We start from the raw sequence: 27,957 nt of genomic DNA, 5'->3' as shown, positions 1-27,957 counted from the left end.
AAACAAGCAGAAATGTTTATTTATTATTCTTATTATTACAGGTGTGTTTACTTCTAATAACAAAGCCAAGGAAAAGGAGTTAAGGCTGGCTGTCTTGAGATACCTTCACGAAGAACTTTCTTATGGTAAAACACAAAAAAATGTTACGGCCAGCCCTTTCAGCCTCCAAAATAACAACAGGCATGAATTAGAAGAGTTTAGTGATGTTATGTCTTCCCCTAATATTTTATATAAAATGTATTGGTACTTTTTATTAACTTGTCTGTATTTTCCTTAAATAATTGAAATTCATATACAAAAGAATGTATTTATTCATTGTCATTCATAAAAATAAAAAAAGAGAATGAACAAAAATCTTATATTTCAAAGAATGAAATAACGCAAAATTATATGATGATATATTTGCATGTTGCAGGCTTACTTCAACAAGTTAAAAATATCCCACAGTCCCAAAAAGAACATATTTAGTGGATACGAAGTGAATTCACTTCTCACCATTTTTTTTTAAATTTAAAGTTTATCATCTTCAGTTTTTTCCCTTCAGAATTTTAAATAAAAACTCTATTTCCTTACTATTTTACATGCAATCAGCTCAAGAATGAATTCCATAAAAGTGTATTCTGCAATGAGTTTGAAAACTTTAGTTATTTCACCAAGTATATCAAAGAGCATTCATTACTGAGGTAATGCTTTGCTTTAAGTATGTAAAATGAATACCAACAAAGGCCTAAGAATTTAGCTTCCAAAAATACATTTTCTGACTACCTGTGCTTTAGATTTCAATAATTACCAATTGCATCTTAATTTATAACTTTTCAGTTCATTACAATGTTTGAATTTTGATTATTCATTGCTATCTTGAAATGAATTAGAACTTTTTGATGCAAAATTACAAAAATAAACACTAAAAACAGTTAACAAATTACAAAAAATAATTTATTTTAATATTGCTTACATAATATTTTTAAATCAAACACATCCAAAAAGTTATTCAAAATATTTCTCAGCTGTTAAGACTTACATACACACACACAATATATATATATATATATTTTAAGCAAAGAATGCATACACAATGTATAAACAGATACATATTGGTCACATATTCATTAAGTATTGCCAATCAGTAAAAAGTAACTTGGCACAGCAAACTTAAAAACAGAACAAAAAGAAAATATACATATTTCAAAATAAAAATAATAAATTGTAACAAATATATTAAAAAAGCATTTCTAAACATTAAATATAAGAAAAATGAATACAGTTGAGTACTTAAATATTATTGTATTGCAGAACTAATGTTTCCTAATTAGTACTTACACTAAACAATGTCACAAATGATAAAAATGCATATGGCATAAAAGCAAAATACTTAAGTACTTAAAATACAGTTGCAAATTTAACTGTTACACTTGCTGAGAATGGAGAGAAACATGCGACAGAAATGTATTTTTCAAATTTGTTATTTTATGTTAAGGGTTTCCCACCATAAAACAATGGTATTAAAAAGAAAACAAATGATTATCACATCTATAAGAAAATTCATGATAAAAATGTCAAAGTGCTCTTTCATATTATATATGCAGTTAATACTGCTTCAACTGCATTATATATTATATGAAACAGCTATATATATATATATATATATATATATATATATATATATATATATACACGCACATTGTGTCCACAAAGTCCTCACACGGCCATTATTTTTCCAACCATTGGTGCTAGATGTACACTTCCAATTACAATATTGTTTAAAAATGACACAAAGCTTTTTATTTCAACATATTTTAATTTAAGAAGTATATTTTGTAAAAAAAAAAAAAATCTGAAATTTCATCTTTTTATATGTTCTAATGGTCCCTATAGTTATATTTAATGAAATTTTGTAGTCATTATAAGAAATAAAACAGAAAATCTTTGGTTTCTATGTGACAAAAGTTGACGGGGTATTTAATTTCAAATTTTGCAGTTTTCATGGATTTTACAGCACCAGAAAAACGAAGTTACCGTCCTACTTGAGGGGTCAATTAAAAAATAGATTAGGATAACACAAGGTTGTTTTTATTTCCATTTAATAAACTTCAGTGACATCCCTTTGTGACTTACTAATAATTACATTCTTTAATTTATAATTTTACAATAGCTGGTAATACCAAAGGAATTTTTATATAAGTAATTTATAATTTATCATAGGCTAAAAATATGTTATAATATTCTTGTGAAGTTTCATTATTTTAGAATCATATCTAATACACAAAAAATGATTAAACTAGAAATAATTTCAATTTATGCAAATTACATTATGATTTGATTATTTGCCAATACCTAAATCTACAAGTGCTTTCTACAACATGGAATTTTGTCTGATCACCTTTCTAAAAAATTCATATCAATCGATGCTTTTCACAACAATCTTCATTAAAATTCTCAACACCTATAACCATGGAAATTTTTTTCTTAACTAACATGTTACATTTTGTTCTTCAGTTTATGTGTGACCCCCTGAATATAATATCTAGCTTTAAATTTAACTATTTCAGTCAGTTCTTTTTAGATGGGTGTCACACTTTTCGTATTGTTTTAATAAGGAGTATAAATTTTCCTCACTATAAATATTAGGACTGGGATCTGTATAAAAAAACTAAGATTTTGGAGCTTTTAAACAATTTGTTTTCTAAAATTAAAAAATGGAGAAAACGTGAATATTTGCGGCATTTAAAATATTTTTATAATTGAAGCATATATCCATGAGACCAATGGTTGCAAAATAAAAGTTGCGTAAGGACTTCTGTAGATACTGTATATGTACTATAATAAAATAGTATCACAACTATAAAATATCACAGCAATGCCTAAGTGCCTGCATGTAATATGTTTGAAGAACTATCGTGACTATAAAATTATGTAAAATAGCTAATACTACATATAACGTAAAATTCTAATGGCGAGAACGAATATGATAAATTAATTAATTATGCAGATTAAGATATTATCAACATCAAATTAACCAATAGTATAGAAATACTGAGTACTGAATTTTAACAATGCATTTTCTATTTTAGCATGTATGAAAGTAAGAAATTCTGATATTTGAACGAATTTAGGTCAGAAATGTAATGAAATATACTTTACAACATAGCATATAGTTTCAAAGAATGATAAGGCAAATAACTAATTACGTTTTCTTGATCACTAGGGAAGAAATGCAATATCAGCCTGAATCACATATGAATGTTTATTATTGTCACGATTACTGTGTGATGACACTGCTGGGTATGTCTGATCTGGAAGATTTTATTTTATTAGAACCAGTTCTCTCTGGTATAAATGCCATATGTCTACAATTCTTAAAAATCTTTTCCCCTACATCACAATCATTCATGGATAATGAAATAGTGGATCCAAAGGCATGGCAATGTATTTTCATATATGTGTATGTATATGTATTATAAATAGTGGATATATATCCCACTATTTTTAAATGTTTCTCCCTTCAATTGAGTTTATCAAATTGTCATGCTTGTAACATTGATGCTTTGATGCTATTAATTCTTAAGAACTTGAGTTAGTAATTTGGCACAAAATAGCATAAATAATAATTATTGCAAATCCTTATGTTGGATCAAATGTATTCAATTTATTATATACAACATTTGCTCATCAAAATTTTTCTCGATAGAGTGATATATTTGACTATCTCTATTTCAGAAAAGAGACTAAATTTTCCTCAAAAGAATTTTTTATGGGTATAACCTGCACAAGAGTCAAAAATTTGAATATACTGGCAACAACAAAGTCTGTATCTCATCTAGAATGCTTTTGTTTAACATAGAAACTTCCTTAAATTTCGAATGCCTCAAAAATATAAAATTCAATATAAGAACTAATAACTTTTTAATGATAGAAAAAGACATTTTGAAAGCAATTATAATTATTATATAATTTTACTTACAAACATATTCATAAATATGGAATGACACAGTTATCTGTTTGTTTTCTCTAGTAAAATTATTGATATTTTGATTCAAATAAACAATATACAGGTAAAATTTACATCTAAAAACACACATTTAGCATATATGCTACAATAGTGAAAATAAGCTCTTTTTCATAAATTTATATATATTCCAATATCTTAGTGTATATTCCTCCTATTTTTAATATATATTTATATCTATGACTAATACCACAATTTTAAATATTGTTAACAGCATAACTTCCTCAACACTTTCAGATATAATTTCATGGCTACATCATAGATATGTGTTGTGTTATGACAAATGTTACTTACTTTAAACATAAAATTTGCATTTTAAAATACATTAAACAATTAGCACTTAATTGCACTGCCCAAAACATTTGTTGTTTGGCCGGCCAAAATAAAGAACGGTAAACTTTTGTGGACATAATGTATATAGACATATACCAATGAAGAAACAGTCAATCTTTGCATTCAATTATATTTTTAAGAAACAAACTATAAATCATATTGGCATAGGCATCATGCTTGAAATTTCATCTAAAAATTTAGATTGAGATATGATGAATATTAATGGAATCTTTTAATTTATATCTGCTTTAAAAAAAAAGAAAGAAAAAGAAGAAGAATATCCAATATAATTTAGACTATGGAAGGCACAGGACCAACATATAAAACTTACGAATAGTGTGATGGGTTAGAAAACACATACATTAACTTGAAATTACTAAAGTTTCAGATAATGCAGACTGTTTCAAATTAGTGAAATAACTGTATGGATAATTTCATCTACTGGCAGGATGCAATGCATTAAATTTCCATTGAAAATCACAGTGCAGAACTTTTTTTTTTCTTGTAAAGTACAGTTAAGAAATCTGCTTAGGTAAGGAATCATTCACCCTTCTATTAAACAGTTGCACATTTATTAAGTAACACAAGATAAATTATTCACACTGGAACAGTACAATAGTACATTCACAATGGAACACTAAATTATTCACAATGGTACTCAGGAACATATTCTGGTTATAAATTCTAAATTTCATCAAAACCAAATGGCGCATGCCTTTTCTGTAACTTTCCTTGAATCATTCTGAATCGTGTAAGCATTGGTCCATATACCTATTGAAAATAATACAACATAATTCGTAACATAATATAAATATACAAATTAATAAAAAATTCAATAGCAAAATTACTTCACCTGTGCAGCATCTTTTGCTGGACTGCAACTTAGATGTAAACCCAAAGGTTCAACAAACATATTTTGGAAAGGAAAGTCTCCAAGAAGTCCTAATTAATAAAATATAATAAAATCACTATAACAGCAAAAATATTAAAGCTGCCAATAATTAATTTAGAATGTTAATGTTTAAGAAGTAAGGCATTAATACATTCCCTCACACATACAAGCTTTTGCAATTTAAGTGGTTAGCATGCCCCGCTAGGGATTGAAAAGATCTGTGGTTTGAGTCCCAGCAAGGGCACAGTTAATTTTTCATGCATCTTGGTTTAAAAAATCCTAGTAATCTCCACAATGGCTCCCAAACTAAAACTGAAGTTGATAATAATTTGTTGTTACCTGAATTTGTTAAAGTGAGTCTCATTCCTTTAAATGACAGAGAACGGAAATACTATTGCATTTCCTTTGTGCATGCTTTTGTGGGGGTAGGCAGTTAACATATTAATTTAGTAACTGGGAGATCACGGTTTTTAATCTTAGTGAGAAAATAGTTGATTTTTCATGTCCTGGACTGGAAAACACCTCTAGAGTATTTCATTTGCAGGAAGCTTTATTTAAAGACTTATAAAAATTCAATAAACTGTACCAAAACACAGTTTCAAAATATGTTAAAACTCTCTTTCTTTTCTCTTCCCAAGTTGTCTTCAACTTGAAAAACAGAACATTCACAATATAAAAAATACACTAACATCTCTTCAAGAAAATTTCCAGTTTCACAAATCAATTATTAATTTAAAATACAAAAAATTTCAAATATTACCATGTTTTGCTCTCAGAGCAGCTCCCAAACATGCTGAATTTGCAAACTCTAAGACATACACTGGCATATTGAATACATCAGCTAAAACCTGAAACAGAATAGACAGTCAGTTTGTTAAATAATTATGCTGCAAAGTTACAGATTCTGCCATTGGAAACTGCAAATGACTCAATAAAGAAAACAAAATCGTAAATAAATTACATGCAAAACTTATATAAGAAATTACACACAACATGCTCTTCCAAAATAGCTTTTAAGTCATGACCAAAAAATGACAGTCAAACTGATGAAAAATGTAGGAAAGAAATTCATTCCTATAACAGGAATAAAACTCCACATACAAAATGAAATACTTCAGGAAGAGAAGAATTAAAAATGATTTCACTAATTCGAAAATACATGATGATAAGAAAATTATCATTGCAGATAATCATTGCTTAATCATAGCAGATAGGCAGTTAAGTATCATCAATAATGATATTTGATGATGCAAGTGTATTTTGCAATGCTCTGAAACATCAAAATGCAGATTTTTAAACTCTCTAATGATCAGTTCTCCTAATCAAAATATGGAAAGCATATATATATAATGCAAATACATATTTTGTCAATATATACTGATTTAATAGCTTATACCAAAGGGCAAACAGATATATGAAGGAAATTCATTATTTTAAAAATGCAAACAGATTTTCGGTACTTACATATTAAACATACCTATTTTAAGTGTAATGTGAATACCAGCCAATTTCCTTATAAAGTCCTCTCCCTTTAGGCAGACAGTTTTTTTTTAGTTTTGCCACACTTCATTAAATAAAAATTAACCAATATTGTTGGCAAACTTTGAAGAAGTCTAGCTAACTTAACAGCTATGTGCCCAATTTTAATTAAAAAAAAAAAAACTGAAAGGTTTCAGGTCACCCAAAAGGGTTTGTTCAGGTTTTTTGCGCTCTTGCTGGGCTCGCAGTCCACTATTAAACTCACTCCAACTAAACTTCCCTGATTTTTGTCTTTTTAGCTTTATTATTAAGTATAATTTTCTTTGCATTTACTTATTTGGTGTAAGTGTGAAGAAATAGCAATATGCAATTTAACAGCATAATAATAAGTGTATAATTCAACAGCACAATTACAAAAGTTTAAAAAACAGTATAGCAAATATATTTATGAAGCTTTAAAGTGTTGGCATGCATTTTTCTGTTTTTCCCCCACCAGTCTTTTCTCAGTTTGTCATACCAATGTTCAGTTTTCTTACTAAGATGTCTTACAAAACTTTCTTCTTGTCTTATAATTATTAACGCTTTGTGTCTTTATTTATTATATATAATGTTCTTGATGCTTACACCATGTTAAATTCGATTCAGCATCAAAATCACAAAATATTTAAAAACAGAATATTTTTAGAATTTCTGATAAACACAGTCTCGCACCCTAGAGATAAAAAGGTGTTTTCGTACAGTGTTGCCAATGCTTATTTTGGCTTATTTTAAAATTGTTCAGTTTGTTAATAAAAAAATTGTGAAAGTTTTACAAAATATGAAATAAATAACAAAACAAATTCGAAATTCAAAACTCAGGCTTCCAGATCCCATGTTCGGATGGAAAACTACATTATTCAAAATTTGATGACTCTAGGTACTGTTTTTTCATAGTACAAGAAACATGCATACTTTCATGCAGATTCTTCATTATTTAATTTCTTTAAATATAATACAGGACGATACTATTTGGTAGCAACAATTTAAAAAGTGATTCAGAGCAAAATGCCGTTTCAAGACTATAATATCCCATTTGGGATTAATGTCCCTTTCGGGCTAATAAACAGAATTTCATCGACTTACAGGGTTTAAACGTTTGCGAGTTTCATAGCGCATAACCTTAAGGTTATAATGCGCCAGATGAATGGTTAAATTTTAAATATATACAGATGAAAGATAAAACCAGTATTAAAACATGTTCATGATGACAACGAAATGACTAATTAACAGAATGAAACTTGAAATATAAAGCATGAAGAGTAAAAACACATAAGATAAAAACATTAAAATATTTGGGACATTAATAAAAACTACAAAGATCAAATTAAATGATAAAATTCAATCTCTTTTAGATATGAAAATAGGTTAGCATTCACCTCTTTCCTGATCAAACGGTGAAGAAGTACATAATAGCTATTAAAGTATTTAACACGAAGTTCCTTAAAACAGAGGCAGTCAACTAAAATATGATGAACTGATAAAATAGCTTTGCACTTTCAGCAAGTAGGTTCACTCTTAGGGTTTACAAACTAACCATGTGTAGTTCGACAGTGACCTATTCTAAGACGTGTTAAAATGAACCTCCTCCTTTTGGCTTCTAGTCACATTCCAATATTAAACCAGAGGTTTTACAGTTTTTAGTTTGTTGTTGGATTGTAGATTCCATAGCAGTTGCTACTTATTTAGCCCTTTCCTCTTGATGACCTTGCAGATGTCTCTGAATGGGACAAGCTGGCTACACATATCAAGAGCAGATTTAGCCGAGATGTCTGCCAGCTTGTTCCCTTTTATCCCCACGTGTCCGGGTACTCAACAATACAAAATCTAATATCCTCACATCCACAAGTTCAAATTTAGCTTAAAAACATCCACAGTTACTGGGCTGTGAGTGTCTGAATATGATTCTAAGGCTTTCAGTGCACAATAAGAGTATAGATATGAACTTTTTCTGGTGCAGGTAGATACGTAAAATAGGGCACAATACAGGGCTGTTAATTCAGATGTTAGTACTGAGCAAGCCTTATGCAAGCATCTACCCTCCCTGTGATTTCCTATCACAAGGGAAGCTCCAACATGATTGGCTGCTTTTGAACTGTCCGTGTGTATATATTGGGGTATAACAGTTGTATTTTTGCTTGTGCTCAAGGAAAAGCTGATTGTAGATGATATCATTTGGATTTTTTTATCCTGGAATTGGTGAAAAACATCAAGGAGTTGTATTTGTGCATTCTCCCAAGGCAGGATATCAAAGTGCTTTACAGACTGCGCATTTATATTGGATAACCCAAACTCATCAATCAGTGATTGAACTCTTGTGGAGAAATAAGGCATGCAGGATGATCATGCTTCAAATAGGCGATCAAACATGCGATTCTGTAAAGTGATCTCAAAAGGATGATTGTGACTGTATATTGAAATATGGCAGAGAAACAACTGGTCACGCCTTAAACGGAGGGACGGTTCAAAATTGTCCACAAACTTTCAATAGATGTTCTAAATGCTCCAGAACATGTCCTCAAAGCCTGGTGATGACTAGGGTCTAGTTTCAATAACATAGAAGGCTGTGCTGCATAAAGCACTGAGCCATAGTCCAATTTAGTACAGATGAGACTCCTGTAAATATATAGCATAGCGCAACAATCTGCACCCCAAGATGTATTTGGCATGACTTTAAGAAGACTTAATGTTTTGAACCATTTCTTCCTCAAATATAGTACATGGGGAAGGAAGGTCAATTTACAATCGAATATCATTCCTAGGAATTTTACTTCTAAATAAACAGGAATCAATGACCCATGAATATACAGTTCAGGATCAGGATGCGAATTCTGCTTTCTGCAGAAATGTAAACAAATAATCTTCTGGCTTGAAAAGGTGAATCCATGTTGATTTGACCAGCTCATGATTCTATTAATTGCAATCTGCAATTGTCTCTCTATATAGCTCATGTCCACTGCTTGACAACTTATTTGGAGGTCATCAACATACATTTTACCAGAAACAGAAGGAGGACGTTCTTTTAAAACAGAATTTATTTTTAAGCTAAGCAATGTTACACTTAAAACACTACCTTGAGGCACACCCTCTTCCTGATAAAAGACCTTGGATAATACAGAACCAAGTCTCACTCGGAAAGTCCTAGCCTTCAAAAAATTAAAGATGAAAATTAGCATGTTACCAAGCAAGCTACAATCATACAGATCCCGGAGAATACCATATCTCCAGGTCCTGTCATATGCCTTCTTCACATCAAAAAATATTGAAACCAAGTTTTTTTTTTTTTTTTCCTTCTTCTTACAAAAGCTTGGCGAATAGATGTTTGTAAATGAAGCAAATTGTATACTGTTGACCTGCCCTTTCGGAAACCATTCTGATAGGCAGAGATATACTGTTTTTCTCCAGATAGTAGACAAGGCAGTGTTTTAACATTTTCTCTAATAATATGCAAATGCAACATGTAAGTGCGATTGGCCAGTAATTTGAGGGATTTCTTTGGTCCTTACCTGGCTTAGCAATAGGTATAACGATAGCTTTCTTCCATGTACTGGGGATGATGTTCTCTTTCCACACTCCATGGAACAGACTAAAAAGGACATTTAATGAATTATAGAAAAGATGCTTTATCATGTCATACGTAATTGCATCAGGACCACCTGGACTAGATCCATATGTCTTCATGAGGGCTCTTTTTAGCTCAAACACGGTAAAATCCACATTATATGACTTAAAGTTGAACACAATTGAAAGTTTCTCAGAGTGTAGCTAGACACAAAGTAATGCTTGTGGATAACTGCTGCTGCCAGAGACTGCAGCTCTCAACTGCTTCTCACCACTTGTATTTGGAATTTCTTCTATGCTGCTTCTTATTCAGCCATCTTTTTCCAAGATGGAAAGTAGGTGGTTATTGTACATTCCAGTTTCTTTCCTTACTCTTTCCCCCACTCGTTTACTTAATGTAGAGGATGTGATGGTTGACACATAGGATACCCAAGAGTCCTTCTGGCTCTGTCTTCTCTTTGTGCAATTGCTTTGACTTTTTAGAAGGCTATTAGATTGAACAATGTAGGATACCGGTGAAACTTTCCCCAAGCTCTTCTTTGCAGTCTTAAGAGTCTCTTGGCACTGTCGGTTCCACCATGGTTTGGGGCATTTTTGTAACCTTGTTGAAAGAGGGGAATAAAGCAGTTTGCTGCCTGAATAATGACCTCAGCAACAGTTTCCATTGCATTAGATACAGGTATGTTGTTCATCATTTCTTCTGAAAAGTCTGCACAAAAGAAAAAAAGATCCCAATCCGTTTTCCCCAGAATGAAACCTGCAAGTCTAGAAATAAGGTTTACCTTTTATCTGCAAAAGTTATAAAAATAAATAAATAGATAATTTCCGACATTGAACTTGAAAAATGGAAGCAGAGATGGTGAACAAATAGCAAGGTCAATGCTGTGAAAGGTCCTAGCAGGCTGGTGAAAGTAAGTATGCTCTTCATTATTAAGGAGGCAAACACAATGGTCATTGATCACTTCTTCAATTTGCCTACCACGTGAGTTTCTGTCCGTACTTCCTCAAAGAGGATTGTGACCACTGAAATCACCATGAAGGGAGAAGAAATGAATGGAGAATGAAGGGGACAGGGAGCTGCTCAATTAAATTATTTAAGTCCTGCTGCTGAATGGCATTCGCTGGGACGAAGGTATATTGAACAAAATGAAATTAACCTTCATGTACTAACCCGCACAGCAACAACTTGGACCTTGAAAGAGGGAAAATGCTTGAGGGATAATCAAGTGAGGTGAGTAGACCTGCACCTCCACTAACACGTTCATTAACTGGCTGTTCTTTTCTGATAAAACAATATCTCCAAAGCTTCAGCTGTTGTTACGGTTTTAACTAAGGTTTCTTGAGCTGCAAAGCAGAAAGGAGATGTACTGTAATTAGTTCTTTTATATGAACAAGATTTTTGTTGAAACCACAACAGTTCCAAGAGATAATGGTAGCCATTAATGACTGTTTATTTCATCTGTGCTGCTTTTTTGTCAGACATGGGAGTTATCTTGCAATTTCCATTCCGCCCTCTACATCCATCTCGGAATCCATGCCTTTAGAGCTCAGGTTTTCAGTACAGCTGGTGCTCTGGTTTCTTCATATTTTATTTGGTTTATTTTCTGATTTTTTGTACCGTTTTCATATTTATTGTTTCTTTAGTATCTTTTATATTCTTGGGAATGATCATAATTTTTGGTGTCTCTACTAGCGGAGCTTTTTCTGCATAGTGATATCTGTTTGGATGGCTGTTGATTTAGTGCTTTTAACACCTTTTGCATATGATATATTTTGTTCTGGCTGCATGTTTGACACTATTTTTCTAGCTTCCGGATAAGAAATCTTTTGCATTACCTTGACGACCTGAACTTGCTTCTCAGCTTTCCACTTTGGGGGCAGGATCTAGAAAATGCGGTGTGGTTTCTATTGTAGTTTACACACAGTGGCTCAGCAATGCAGTTTTCACTGTCATGGCCCTCTACAGAGCATCGAGCACATGTAGGGCTACCACAACAGGATAATTTCGAATCGCCAAAACGCTGACACTGGTAGCACAACATTGGGTTTGGAATATAAGGTCTTACAGTAAGGACACCGTAACTGGCCCTTTATATTCTTTGGCAAATCAGGTGTGTTGAAGGTCAGGATGATGTGCTTTCTATCAATCAGCTGACCTTCTTTATGTATCTTGATTTGCTTAGCAGCACACACATTCTGATGTGAGAGTTCAGAGACAAATTCCTCATCTGACACAAAGAAGATATAAGCATTTCTCCCTCTTTCCTAGCGTGCCTTCGTGGTGTAATGGTTCTGCATGCTGGTCCAGTATTTCAGAGGTCCTTGATTCGATTCGGTGCAAAGGCATTTCTAATTTTTCATCTTGCCTGCTTCCAAAAAATACCTAATGTCTCTACAAAGACCACTCTTTGAAATCACTCCTCAGCAATAATTCATTGTCTTATGCGCTGAGGCACAGACTTCCACACCCCCAAATTTGGTTAAGCCAAGAAGAGCTGTAGATTGGATGGAAGAAACAGTTTTAATTAATAGGTCTCCAGAACGCAGTCATTTTATGTTTTTTGGTTCTCCTGCACATGACTGTATATATTTTTGAAACAGAAATGGTGACATACTTTTAAGCTGCCCGGTACAGTTGTTTATGGCTATAAAACGAGGTTAATTATTGGGTAAACTAACATTGGCATTTTCACTTGTTTTCGCTTTTTTGGATGCATAATTATGTTCAGTTGAAGTGTTTAAATTTGATTAAGCCATGTTTGAAAAAGAAAAGATTCAGGTCCGACTACCCCGCCCAACAAGAGAACACAGAAACTTGTGTTAGGGCTAGCCATACCTATATGCAAACTGAAACCCCACAGTCAGCTTTCACGAAAGCAGGTACTCCCGAGAGCTTATCCTCAAGCCACTGACACAAGGACTAGTGACCAGCCATTTGACACCCATGAGGATGACATATTGCCTCCCGTTTAGCTGAAGCAGAGGCCAAAGCAGTATGTTGGCGACAGTACCTCGGCCCTCAAGTACCAGGACCCTCCTTTCCAGCTGCATGGTTCTCCATGCACGGCAAACACATAGGCAGTTTTCTTGCCACTTGAAGCTAAATACAAGAGCTGAAATAGCATCTGATGACGAGCCCCAAACTCCTAAGAGGAAAATCACAAGGGAGAAGGCAAGAAAAAATGCTTCAGGTCAGAGGAGAGGAGACTGAAGAGATCACTGGGGTTCCAGGATCATGACACCTGTCTCACCAAGAAGATGATCCCCTGAAGGGATAGGGTACCTCAGAATTGCCACATCCATACTTACAAAAGTGAGCCCCTGAGGGGTCGACTCAAAGGGGTACAACCCATTCCAGTTTGACTGTTACAGATGTTATCCAGCTTGCTTTAAACCCATTCCTGCTCCCATTTTATGGTTTTATTTTATGGTTTACGATTTTGGATTTGCAATTTTTCTGGAAATTAGATCATCATTTTAAATCTAGTAAGACAGTATGTAGAAATTATTAAATTAAAAATATGAAATTGCAATTTATGAAATAATGAAGCATTTATGATCTAAAAGTTATCAAAATTTACAAAAACAAGCTCACTATTTATTTGTTTACTTTATTAAACATTTCTTTCAATGTAAGTTGTTATGTTGCTCTGTTTTTTAGTGCTAATACTTTCTCTTTAATTCTGTAGTCAGACATAATTTTTCCTTCAGTTACATTGTTGAAGTCCTGCAATTGCTGTGTCGAGAATCCCGACTAACTTGCCAATCGAAATTTTTTCGTTTTCAGTAACTTCTCTGTCACTACTTCACTATTGGTAGCGGTATTTTGTGGATCTAGAACCATACTACAGATTTCGCTATCCATTAATTGACTAAAGATTGAGGAGCATTGTCATCACAATGAAAAACTTTATTTATTACAGCTTCTTCACAGAATCCGTTAATTGGAAAATTTCATCTTTGGTTTGCGATATCCAAAAACTTTTAAAATTCGTGGCTATGATCATAAAATTAGCTGTCGTTCGCTATACATGTTTGGCTATGTATCATAAAATTGGCAGCTAAAGACAAGTTGTTCCGTTAAATTTTATCTTGCTTCTATCAAGCAATGGAGATAATTAAGCCTGAATTGTATTAGTTTAGTTATTTATCATACTTATGTCTATTTCTTGCAAATGCTTATTTGAGTACTGAATAAATAAATTTCCACATATACTTAAGTCTTATTGATGGCCGGTGCTAGACATCTTACTGCCTGATGCAGTTTTTATGGGTCCTAAATTCTGCTACCAAGCATCTCCCTTTGTTTTCCCAACATTCTGCCGCCCGGTGCGGTCATATGAGCACTGGCGCTGGTTCAGGGTTTATGTACATAACAAATCTGTTATTCTTAATTCAAATAGCACTAAATTTAATCTTTTGGCCTATGAAAAACTATTTTCTTTTAGCATATGGAAAAAAAAATTTTAAAAATTTTTCCTCAACATTTCTTAGTGCATTTAAATCTGTAATCATCACCAAGCGTAATGCCAACATAAAAGGTTATCATACTCTTTATTATTCAATTACTAACATAAAAAAATTGTTTAGGTATTGCTACATGACTCATTACTCAAGTTGTCATGTGTTAATAAACATGCGGTGAAGAAAGCAAAATATAATAAATAATGATTCGCCAGATTGGCGTCAGGGATTTAAAAGAATAGTATGTGTAAAATCAACGATGTATCTATGTATAATGTTTCACTTTGAGATGTATTCCAAGCAGATACTCATCTACAGAGCCAAATTATTGATTATACAAATTTATACTAAAATTATTGTTTCTTCAATAACAAGTGATGAAGTGAAATTATGAATCGGACTCTCCAGATGTTTTATTATGCGCAGAGGGGGGATAAAATGCGCATGTATAAAGCATACAAAAAAATATTTTTCAAAAATATTTTTCTTTGATGTCTGGATTTTAGATCATTCCGGATATTGGACATTCGGATATGGGACTTTGTACTGTATATATAGAGAGAGAGAGCTAGCATACGCAGTTATATATGTATAGTTTTATGTATATATAGTTTGGGTTTTAATCTTATCAGATTTTGGTGGGTGCTTATACAGCTAGTGGAATCACTTCAACTTACATGCTCCCTCTGCACCATAACAACAGCAACAATTGATGAATTTAATTTCATCCAATAATAATAATATCAAAAGAAAATAAGTATAGAATGCATGCAACATCTACCAACATTTATCAAAAAACTAGATTATGCGCAGAGAGGGGGATAAAATGCGCAATGTATAAAGCATATAAAAAAATATTTTTCTAAAATGTTTTTCTTTGATGTCTGGATTTTAGATCATTACGGATATTGGACATCCGGATCTGGGACTTTGTACTGTATATATATATAGAGAGAGAGAGAGCTAGTATATGCAGTTATATATGTATAGTCTTATGTATATATATAGTTAGTTTGCGTTTTAATCATATCAGATTTTGGTGGGTGCTTATACAGCTAGTGGAATCATTTCAACTTACATACTCCCTCTGCACCATAACAACAGCAACAATTGATGAATTTAATTTCATCCAATAATAATTAATAGCAAAAGAAAATAAGTATAGAATGCAACATCTACCAACATTTATCAAAAAACTAGATTAATAAATTATAAATATACTCCTAATTTTTATTTTGTGTGTTCAGATAGTTTCCGTATTTTTCAATAATTTCTTTACGGCATTTTAAATTTGTAGGTAAGATACATGTAGGCTTTGCTTTTCCTGTGTGCATGAGCAATCATTCTTTGTTGCTTTTGGCATAACTTGTTGAAGTGACAGAAAAGTATTAGCCAGTATTTTGGGAGAAATATTATCCAAGGCAATGTTTACTACTTCTGTGGTGCCTCTTCTGTTAAGAGGAATATGTCTAAGTTTTTCAAGTTTTTTCCCATAATCTTTGCCTTTACATCTACACTTTTATTTCTTAAAAGAACCAACATTAGCATAAGATTAATCTTAACAATTATTTTCGGAAGCACGGATTTCTTGAGTCATTTGGTTGCACTCAAAGCTTTGCAGCTAATGTAACCATCTTTCTGCAGTTTTTCGTTTTTCATTTGATGCATCAAGAACCAGACAATTACAGCTTGATCTTTGCAAGAAAACTCTCTCTTTTTTTCCTCTTACTTTTACAATGGGTTTATATTCAACTGAAATAAAACGATTTTAAACACCAGATGAAATTTAAAAAATGGTTAAAATTCATAATAATTAGGTTAACCAAAAAACTGAAAGATGAGTTGAAACAAATGACAGATGTCATGAAACATTGATTTTGATTGAAGGTTTCGCAATTTTGGGCTACAATATATTTAAACATTCACTTGCTAGTATTATTATAGGACAGAGGAAGTACTTTTTAAAAGCTGCATAGGATCAAAACTTCTTAATAATGCTGTATATTTTGTATCAAAACTTGTAAATAGAGCTGAACACAGAAGTTGTACATATGGAATAAAGGTAACAAATAGTTTTATCTAGTATTGTGTTACTTGGTCTCCAGCCACGACATTACAGCTCGGTCTCCTTTGAGAACCACAACTTTGAATTGAAAATAGTGAAGGAATTTCCTTAAAAGGTGAGTTTTTTTTTTTAATTATTAGTTCTTAATTTGTAGAGTAAACCTGTTAATAAATGTGTTCAATGGTGTTACAAAAATTGACATTATTTTCATTTTAAAAGAGATCAGGGAAGAAGAAAATTCCAGTTTAAAAGTTCTAGAATCAAAAGAACATATTACTAAATTCTATAGCACATTTGAAAGATAAAAGATTTTATTGCTGAATTCTTTGACACTACTGCTGAAAAGAGGGGGGGGGATATGGAGAATTTAGTAAATTACCTTTACAAAAAATTGTGGATTGTAATAAAAGTAGTAATATCATTGAAAATGTTTTCTCATTAGACAAGCTTTTAAAAGCTGTAGAGACATTATATATTGTTGCACCTAAAAAGAATGCCACATGGAATTTGTTCTTTGATTCGGCAGAAAAAGCCTGTAAACATGTGAATATATTATTGAATGAATTAAATCCCGAAATTTTGCTTAAACTGTGGTGATAAGGTTTATATTGTTCTGTGCGTACCAAAGATGTTGAAAGATTATGAGAAGTTAAATCTTTAATTACTAAAGAATATAAACAGTCACCAATTAATATGCTTAGAAATTGTTCATAAAAATAAAAAATTGATGGGCAAGACTCACTTGCAATTCGTAATATGCTGAGTACATTATTATAAAACCAGAATCATTGTTGATTTTGAGTTTTTGATTAATTTAATTATTTCAGATAAACTTTTTCAAATACTGGATAGTGATCTTTCATCTCATGCTGCCGTTCAAAAAAGTGAAATTTGGTTGCGGCCAAACACCAGCAGAACCAGCAAAGAAGGGCATATTTAATTCACTATGAAAGATAGACTTTTTGATAGGTGAAAAACGCCCTAATTACCCAGACTTATTTAATCAAAATTCTAACTATTAAGAAAAAAATTGCCTGTAAAAGAACAAAAGCATTTCCTTAAGTTGAATATTACAACTGTACAGTGCTTAACATTTACAGGGTTCATAGCCACATTTTAGTTAAAAAAATAAGCACCTATAAGTACTTTTCAAGCACATTTTAAGGAAAAAATAAGCACCTGTCTAATTATATTATACACAACTGCATAACCTTAAAAGAAAAATTAGACTTGTAATTTAAAATATAAGCAATGCAATATTTATTAAAAAAATTAGCATTACCTCAAACCATGGAAAACAACTTTTTTTTTTAAATTTTAAATGACAGTTCAATTTACAGAATTAGTTATTAGTTTACAATGAGAAGGAAAAAAAAAAAAAACTATGCAGAACTAAACTATATTACAAGATTTAATGATGAAATTTCAGTTCAAAATATAGAAAATAAATAATAATAAGCCATATCAATTGTATTCGTTTGGCACGTAATAAAAAATACAATTTATTTTTCCACTAATATTAATATTTAAATAATTTAACTTAAATCAAAATTCTGAACAATTTCTAAATTTTCATTGCATAACAGTTTTCCCTTAACATATATTCCAAGCAAAGTAATTTAAGTAAAAAAGAGGCACATAATCAGAAGACAGGAAATTGCTTCATGCAGTCTCCTTTAACAGTAAAAGCTTAACTAACTCGCATACTCGGAAATTGCCAAGTATTCCGGATAGTAACTGGAAAAAGAGGAGTGGGGGGGAGATAGTAGCCGTTCTTTATATTTCTCGGCTAAATAAATGATTTTGACATTTCGATATGTGCATCATATAAAAACACACCAACGGAACTGAGAAATATTCCACTTAGAAAGCACAGAAAAGTGTTCATAAACAAATCTTTATATAAATCTTTATATCATAAACAAATTCATAAACAATCTTTTAAGTGTTCATAAACAAATCTCAGACGAAACATCAAAATTAATTATCTCTACAAAATACCACAAATGTTATTGCGCAATATGTGCGGCGTAAGTCTTCCACATATGATATTATGCAATCGGAATCAACAGCTGCCGGTATTCGGAGAATAAAGAACTAAATAAAGGAAAAGAAAGACCTACTAATTTGGGGTGTTTCTGATTCTAATTTTCAACAGACTGCGTTAAATTTCCGGAATAGAATCAATCTTCGCTTAGGTTGGGTAGACCGCAAAAACTTTCAGTCCTAGTCAATCCAAATTGGACAGTAAGGACCGCTACGAACCCTGATTTAGCTAAAGACTGTCTGAGTAATAGACAAAGTAAATTGGAAAGGTCAAATAAATTAAGTGATAATGTGCAAATAAAACCAAAATGAAATCCACAAACTTTAAGTAAACTCATTTCTAAAGAAAAAGCAGCTGTTACTTATATAAATTCTAAACATTTTAAGAAATGTGTGAATTCTGATGAAAAAGATTAATAGCCTTTCAAAAGATCATTATTTACATTACAGCCATACAAACAAAAGAAATAAAAGATTCTGGTATGGAAATTCTAATTCTAAACACATCACAATTTCTGATTTAAAAATAAGAAGTAAGGGTAGAATTCTGTTAAGGTCAGTTCTTGGTGAGACTACAGGAGCAATTTTAGTGATGTTTCACATTTATTTTAAGAAATCAAACAGGTGTCTTTGTTCGTTATGTACACTGTCTGTCCGAAAAATTTCGAGATAAAATTTCTTCTTGGCATAAAATCATAACTAGGAGTCAAAAACTGAGATAAAACTGGGAATGCAATTCGTAGGTGCCATGGATCAGTTGTGCAAGAGATTGAACAAGTTTGTACGGAACGATGAAAGCAGACGGATTTTTTGCTGCACGACTGGAGTTGCAGTGAAGTTTCTAACGAAAAAAAGTGTGTCACTTCTTAAGCACTCTCCATGTTCACGTGACTTGGTGTAAAGTGACTCTTTTTTATTCTTGAAAGTCAAACTTCACATCAATGGTCAAAGCTATCACAGTGTAACCAATATTCAAGCCACAGTGACCAGCAAGTTTAATAGCACCCCAAACAAAGCCTTTTTCTGACAGTTTCATGTTGTTTCAACGTTCTCTATGTTGTACCTGGAACACGACAATATATCAGTCCATCCTACTATCACAGTGAAAGCCTGCGATGCCATCAAACTTGAAGTTATGACTGAAAATTCAAGTTGTCGTTAGTTGAATTTTACCTCACTATGTTTGCATTACTGACTTTTATTGTTTGTATTATCACTTTCTCTCTCTGTATAGATATAATGAAAATTACTGAAATGGGTTGAAAGTTCATGTTTCGTTCTCCAAAGGATGGAGAATTGTGTTCTAAATGGATAATAACAATATGATTATTTAAGGTACATGTGATACATTTTTACCAAAAAAAAGACCTTCAATAAATAGTGATTATGCATTATCACAATTCATCTTCCAATGAACAAGCATGAGTTTTAATTCAGACAAACTGCTTTTGGGTTTTTTGACTTGTTATAATGCACATTAAATGGTAAAATTTTTCCATGCTTATGGAAGTCATTTAATGTGAACTAATTTTTCTGGCTCTACAGAACTTATGTTTACTAAAAACTCTTTTTGTATCAATGGTCTACTGTCTGTGTGTTATTTGTTCAAAACTAATCCTTTATTAAGAACTAGAATGAAAATACATTATAGAAACTGCATAATTTAGTTATCATTCTGTAGTATATTTTTTACATCAACAACTTACGTTATAATATAGGGAAGTCTGTCGATGAAACCCCGCTGTTTCTTTAAAATACTTCATATGAAAATTCATTAAATGCTTTAATGTATAATTTAGCAGCGAATAACGACGAAAGAACTTAACTCTTACATATGTACATAAACTACCATAATTTATGTAGGCTCATTCTTAAAAATATCCTTCTTTAGCTCTGAATAGCATCTCAGTATGCCTATTATTTTATGTATTACATCTTGTTAACATAAATTTATATAATAGTATTACACTCACTTCCAAAAGTTAAGCACGAAGATGTAAAATGCAAAAAAATTACCAAATACTACTTTGATTAACACAAAATTCGGCAGGAAAGTAGCATATATATTTATGCATAAAACAAAATCAGTAATTATATACAGAATTGGAAACAATATTAAATTTTTGTAAGTTATCAGATAATGACATACTGGAGACTTAAACAGAATTATATACAAAGTGAAAATAAACAGCATAAAATGAAAAAAAGGACATTAATAGGGTATGTCATCCACCCTCATCTATATAAAAAGTTTACACTTTGTGACCATGCTTTCAATTAGTTGGTCAGCCACCGCAGTATTAAGCAATCGCCATTCTTCTTGTAGAGCAGTTTCCAGCTCAATAAGAGTGGCTGGAGGTGGGAAACGTGAAGATACAGCACGCCCCAGAGCATTCCAAAGATTTTCAATGGGATTAAGGTCGGGCGAATATGCTGGCCAAGCCATACACACAATCCCTTCACTCTCCAAATAGTCATCGACGATGTCAGCTCTACGGGGACGTGTGTTATCGTCCATTAAAACAAAAGTAGGGCCAACTGCTGCAGCGTACAATACGGGGACATGCGTTATCATCCATTAAAACAAAAGTAGGGCCAACTGCTGCAGCGTACAATCTTACAATGGGTTCTAGGACTTCATCTCGATACAGGACAGCCATCAAAGAACCCCGTTTAAAGATGTGCAGGTCGGTGCGGTATCCTAATGAAATCCCTGCCCACACCATAATGCTTCTGCTTCAGAATGTGTGATGTTTTGGGACTGATTGTGTGTTCGTTCTTCATGCCATATCCTTATACGCTTGTCATCTGGCTCCAGAGCAAATATTGACTAATCAATAAACATGACATTGCCCCAGTCAGACACATTCCAAATGACATGTTCCCGGCACCACCGTAATCGTGCCCCTCTTGATTGAACAGATAGAGGAACACAAACTTGAGGCACCCGGGCGTACAGTCCACTCATACGTAATCTTCGGCATACAGTAGTTGCAGATATCGCCTTACCAATGGATGCTGTAACCATAGATGTCACACGTGTGGAGGTCACTCTGCGATTCCGCTTGGCTACAATAGCAATATATCGATCTTCCGTGGGGGTTGTAACCCTTGGGCAACTGGCTACGGGCCTTCGGACAACTGTCTGCGTGGTTTGGAATTGTTTTCATAAACGTGAAACTACAGAATGATGAACACCGAAGAAAAGAGCAACATCTGTGATCGACTGTCCTGCTTCAATACGCCCCACAGCACGCCAGCGCTCAGAATCTTCCATTCGACTTCTGGAAGTCATAGAAACACGTATGTCTTGAAAACAAATTGTACGAAAGTTTTAAACGCCTTCTATCAGCACTTACAATCAACTTCTGTAACCCTTCATAAAGCTGGCTTCTTATAAGATTGCCTTTTTTGCATATTTCTCGACATGAAAGCGCGAATGGCTGTTACCTAACATATTTGCATACTTCCATCTACCTCTGCAGCGAATTGCATCCTCTTCAATTCTGATTGGCTTCCGGAAATTAGCATTTTCCTCTCTGTGCTTAACTTTTGGAAGTGAGTGTATTTTATATAGTCTCCTTGCATATGGGCACTATTATATGAATATTAACTACTAAATTACAATGCATTCAAAACTTCAATTATTATAAAATAACGTGCGTGCAAAATATTGGATTGTATAGTTCGTATGTAGAACCAACAAAAAACTACATTTATTTTATTGGTTTAATATTAAAACAAAAAATATTACTCAGAGCACTAGATATAACATTACTGTTAAATATTAAATGCTCTTATTTTTCTTGTCTGTTTTTAAAGAAGTCTCAACAAAATTCAATGAGAACTTCTAATACATTCACTTGCATTTAATAATAATCGAGATTATATAAACATTATATTGCAGATAATGTACATAAAAATTATATGCATGAGTATACTGAAAGTTCCTGCTCAGTAATTTGAATAAATTTAAATGCATACTAATAGTTTTTTGGTTAAAACGTTATAGTGTCATGCACATAATAAAATCTATGAATCTAGCACAATACGTGGATTTATGTTGATTAAAAACATTTTTCACAAAATTAAATTTTAAAAGTATTTTTAAATACTGTACTGAAATCCCGAATTACATAGGACTGCTTGTGCTGAAAACGTAACCCCATATGCAATGACATCATCAAACAGAGGAGTAGCCAGGACTTAGAAGAAACCTCTATTTATCCCTAGGAGTGGCCTCGCACATTGTTGTTAGATAAATTTGCACTTGATTGGGGGGGGGAGACTATGTAGAATATGTGCAGCATTAAAACCTTCATCTTAAGCTTTCTCTAGTTTTCAAAAATCCAGTCTCGGAATGTTTTGGTCAAACTTTGTAGGATCTCTATTTTTACACTGAAAGGTAAGCTCAATGCTCCATGTTAAATTACTCTAGATATTTGGAATATGCTTTTGAAATGCTAAGGGGATGAGAATGAATATCAATAAGCTATTTTGCAAGGGAACGAAGGCAGAAAAAAAACGAAAACAAGAGGTCAAAAGTGGTGAAAACCACTGTCAAACAGAAATCTTTTTCATAGCTTGATTACAGAGTAGGACGTTGAAAGATAAAACAAAACAGTTACTCTGCCTGGAGTATTCGAGGTCAAAATAAATTAATAAATTGAAAATTGTGCAGAGGAAATGTCCAACATTACACTGCTCTTTTAAAGATGCTGAATCAGGAAAGAATAATTTCTTTTTTTGAGATGAATTATGATTTCATAAAGAAAAAATTTGTGAGAAGGAGTGCATCTAAATTTTAGAAGTAAACTTAAATACTTCTTTAGTAAGTCGCATGATTCTATGTTTGGAATTTTAAGTTATTAGAATAAGGCAGAAGGCCTGAAGAGAGGAAAACCTTCATGGAGTCTTTCAGGAAAAATTGGCTCATATTTATATTGCTTATAGGAAAAACCGTGAAAACCAACCATGTAACCAGCCCCTTTCTCTGAATTTGACAAAGGCCTGACTACCAGCATGCAGTAATCTTAATCATTCAGTTACCGCTGGCTCCCCCTCTGTTTGGAATGTGAATTTGAATGCGGAAAACACAGGAAAGAATTAGACTTTTCTTTTATTGGTTTAGTCTATCAAAGGATGTAATAAATTACTGTAGAACATGTGAGACATGCCCTTTGAAAAGTCTTAAGTATATAGTAGGATAAAATTCCTATTACTTCTAATTGTTCGTACTCCATACCTGTTTCATACAGTAAATAAGGATATTATTATAGGTCGGATTTAATTGGCTCCGAGAACGAAACAGAGATATTGTCTCTGTTCAATTGATAATCATTCAAAATGGCCAGAGGTCATACTTTTAAAGACTTTTTTGCGGCTGATGTTCTTTTAAAAAATTTTATGTGAATAGGAAATTCAGAGATTATTTTTAGTGACCAGGTTACTAATTTTATCTCTCAGTAAACACAGGAATTTTAAAAAGAACAGGAAGTCACCCCCCCCCCGTTTTACAACACCAGGTTATCTTGCTCAAAATAGTTTATTAGAAAAATGGAACAGTGTTTTTGAACAAATGTTACACTTTTTAATTCACATAGACCCTATTAATTGGGATAAACATATTTTTTGCACAGCGGGAAGTTCAAAATTGCACTACAAGATACTTCCATTCAAACTTGTGTACAGCTGTGAAGCTATAATATAACCTAAGCAAAGCTAAAATCATCTTTGTCAAGTGAAACTCCGTTATCTCTTGTACCTCTCGTAAGTAATTCAGCAATTAACTATCCACAAGAGTTAAAAATAAACTTAGAGAAAGCAACTAATGTTCCTTCCTTATCTGCTGCAGAAAACAAGAAGCTTATTACTTTAAATCACTGTAAAGGAATGAAAGAATTTTAAAAAGAGAGAATCTGAAAGCTTTCAGATTTTACGCTTCACCCAAAGGGATTTCTTTTAACCTTTTGTGTATTACTTTTATTTATTAAATTTTCTTTGCACTTAAATCATAAAACTCAATTCAACAGCAATATCACAAAATGATTTTAAAATAAGCGTACCTTTAGAATATCCGATACACAGTCTCACATGATAAAGATAAAAATGTTTTTTCGTACAATTTTGCCATTGCTCGCTTTGAAACCGTCAACTTTGTTAATCAAAAATTCAATGATGTGTTACAAAATACAAAATCGATAAAAAAACAAATTCCAAATTAGGGCTTCCAGATGCCCATATTCAGAGGAACATTCCGTTATTCAAAATTTAATGGCTCTACATACTGTTGTTTTATCACAATGCCAGAAACATGCATACATTTATGCACATTCTACATTATTTAATTTCTTTAAATATAACACAGGGCAATAATATTTGGTGGCAACAATTTGAAAAGTGATATGACATTTAAAGTTTTCAATGCAAAATCCTAAAACGAAATTAATAACCATTCAGAGCTAACGCCCTTTGAGCTAAAAATGGTCATTAAGTATGTTTACTTGTCCCTGATTCTAGCAACAAGCTATATGCTATATGTAGGTGGACAGGGCCAAATGAAATAATTGAAAGCATAAACCTTTCCTTGTACAAAGCTAAACTGTCAGATGATAATATGCGACACATTCAAGTAAACAAGTTATAAAAATTTCATGTTTGAGCCCAAAAGCGTAGAAGTAATATTTGATGATGGTGTTGAGTTCAAAGAAATTTATGCTACATCAAATAAAATAGTCTCTACAATGAATAAAATTGACAGTGATGTGAAGGTCCGCTCCTACAATACAACATTTAGAGGACAATAAACAAAAGAGTTACACAAGCTCTTATTCAAGCATGTTACACTGTTCTCTGATAAAATAAAAATTGTCAACCTTGATGAACATAAGCTTTATTTATTACCCACAGCTAGGGGGAACGCATATATTTATGCAATCCCTGAATCTTTAAAACAAGAATTAAACAAATAAATTGAAAATTAGAAAACTTGGATCTTATTGAAACAAGTCAAACTGAAGCAGTATGTGCTGCCAAAAGAGATGGGAGAATGTTTTTATGCATCAACTTCCAACTGCTGAATGCAGTGATCAAGCCTGTTGATTTCCCAATAGAAAATATAATTGATCTAATTAATTAAATTAGATGTGCACGAAGTCTAATTTGTTTAGATTGCTTTAAAAAGCTACTTGGCTATCAAGCTTTAACCTGTTCAGTGTCGAGTCTTAACTCGGAGGGTTAACTGGGCTGAGCCAAGGATTTCTTGGAGTTAAGGCCAAATGTGTGTCACGACTTAGAAAAAAAAAAAATTTCTCAAAAAGTATTACATTTCAAATGATAAAAACAAGATTTCCATGAAGCAAACATGTTATTTATTCAACACACCAAAAATAATCATGAAACACACAATAGAAAAAAATTCAAGTTAGTCCTTGTATGAAACACTTTGAAACACCGCACAACACAGAGTGCTACATAACATTGCTGGCACTGGTAACGACTTTCTTTTCTTAAGCCGTTTGTTGGACATACTCTGCACATTCTAGTGGGTTCCTCTTTCTTTTCTGTAGCCAGAATATATGAGGAAAATGTCGTTCTTGTAAATGTAGTAGGTTTTCATGGGTATGACGGACACCACTGATTCGCATACGACCTACGTGGTACTTTTCAATTTAGTATCGTATTACACAAACTCGGAAATCCAACATTGACTACGTAGTTTTCAATTTAGTATCGTATTACACAAACTCGGAAATCCAACACTGACAAGTCCTTCCCACAAGCCTTATACACTACCAGTGAGTCATACAGAGCAATATCTAACATATGAAAGAAAACTTTCTTGTACCCTTTGATACACTTCCTCATACTTAGATACACATGCATTACACTATCACAAAGGTCAACACCACCCATGTGGGAATTGTAGTCAGCAACACATCTCGGTTTTACTATCTTTGCTTTCGTTTGCCTGTCAACAGTTCTAGTTTCACACCAGTTATCAAAGTGTATTGCACTGAGCATAAAAATATCCTGTTTCCCTTTCCACACAAACACATACCATTTTTTTCTACAGCTTCATGTTCACCTTGTTTCAATTTTTTCATAGTAAAACATTTTGGCAAGTCAACTCCATTTTTATTCACAGTGCCACAAACATAAGTTTTTGATTCAAGCAACCCTTCTGCAAGCTTTGGGCTGTTGAAATACCTGTCTACATAAAGTTTGTAATTTTTGCCAAGCAGATATTCAACTAAAAGTTAGAACAACTTTTTCTCCCTAATCATCTTATTCTTCTGTGTATTCAGTTGTGCTGCCTGTGTAAATCAAAAAATCCCAAACATATCCAGTCAAATTAAAACACAATAACACGTCGAACAAATACTAATTCAGAAATCAAACAACAAAAATCAGCGTTATATTTTCAAATTTTCACAGGACTAGTTTCGATTATTTTACCGAACCATCATCCTCCGCTGCAAATTCACAAATGACCGAGATAGGATATAATGATTAGATAAGATAAGAAAGCCCGGAAAAGAGATAAGCTAGTGGTGCCATTTGTTGATGAAACCAGAACTAAAACATAATTTCCTTAAAGGTCAAAGGCAAAGATGGATTGGAATTAGGATCGTTAAAGAGAATAGAAAGATTTTTTTTAATGTGAAATGTCTCTAGAAAATACAGTTTTCCAATGGAAGATGTTTTTTGAATAGTTTTGGCCGCAGAAACATTGAAAGTGTGATTTTCAGACCAACAATCTTGAGCAACAGAAGACTATTCTGTTTCCTTTTTTTCTAACATATGCCTCAAGTTCCTTGACGCGAAATTTTAAGGTTCTCTTAGTTAGGCTAATGTAAATTAAACCACACTGGCAAGGAATCCTATACATACCCCAGGAATTGGGGTCCTTGACTATGGAGCTCAGAATTTTATTGATGGGAGAATAAACGACCCGAAAGTTAAATTTCTGCAAAATATGTGCAACTTTATTGTTAATTGATGGAAAGAAGGGAATGACAACGAAATTTTTATAATCTTCTAAAACAAGAGTGTGCCTTTTAGTGTGTAAAGATG

At 32.6% G+C, this 27,957-nt stretch overlaps 1 protein-coding gene across 1 annotated transcript in view; it reads right to left on the bottom strand.

Moving 5' to 3' along the window:
• Positions 1–914: 914 nt before the first annotated feature.
• Positions 915–27,957, bottom strand: part of LOC118185230 (xylulose kinase-like) — a 104,123-nt gene continuing 77,080 nt past the window's right edge. Inside the window, exons 13-15 of the mRNA XM_035355057.2 lie at positions 5,992–6,079; positions 5,193–5,281; positions 915–5,110 (exon numbers count right to left, since the gene is read on the bottom strand). Of these exons, the coding sequence (XP_035210948.2) occupies positions 5,024–5,110; positions 5,193–5,281; positions 5,992–6,079 (264 nt within the window). The 3' untranslated portion in view covers positions 915–5,023. The remainder of the gene's footprint in view (positions 5,111–5,192; positions 5,282–5,991; positions 6,080–27,957) is intronic.

This window comes from Stegodyphus dumicola, chromosome X1 (genome assembly GCF_044657685.1).
Source record: "Stegodyphus dumicola isolate Sdum_Otavi_A_Nest chromosome X1, ASM4465768v1".
NCBI lineage: Eukaryota > Metazoa > Arthropoda > Arachnida > Araneae > Eresidae > Stegodyphus > Stegodyphus dumicola.
The sequence above is the reverse complement of the archived record's forward strand: the minus strand, read 5'-3'. Positions and strand labels throughout refer to the sequence as shown.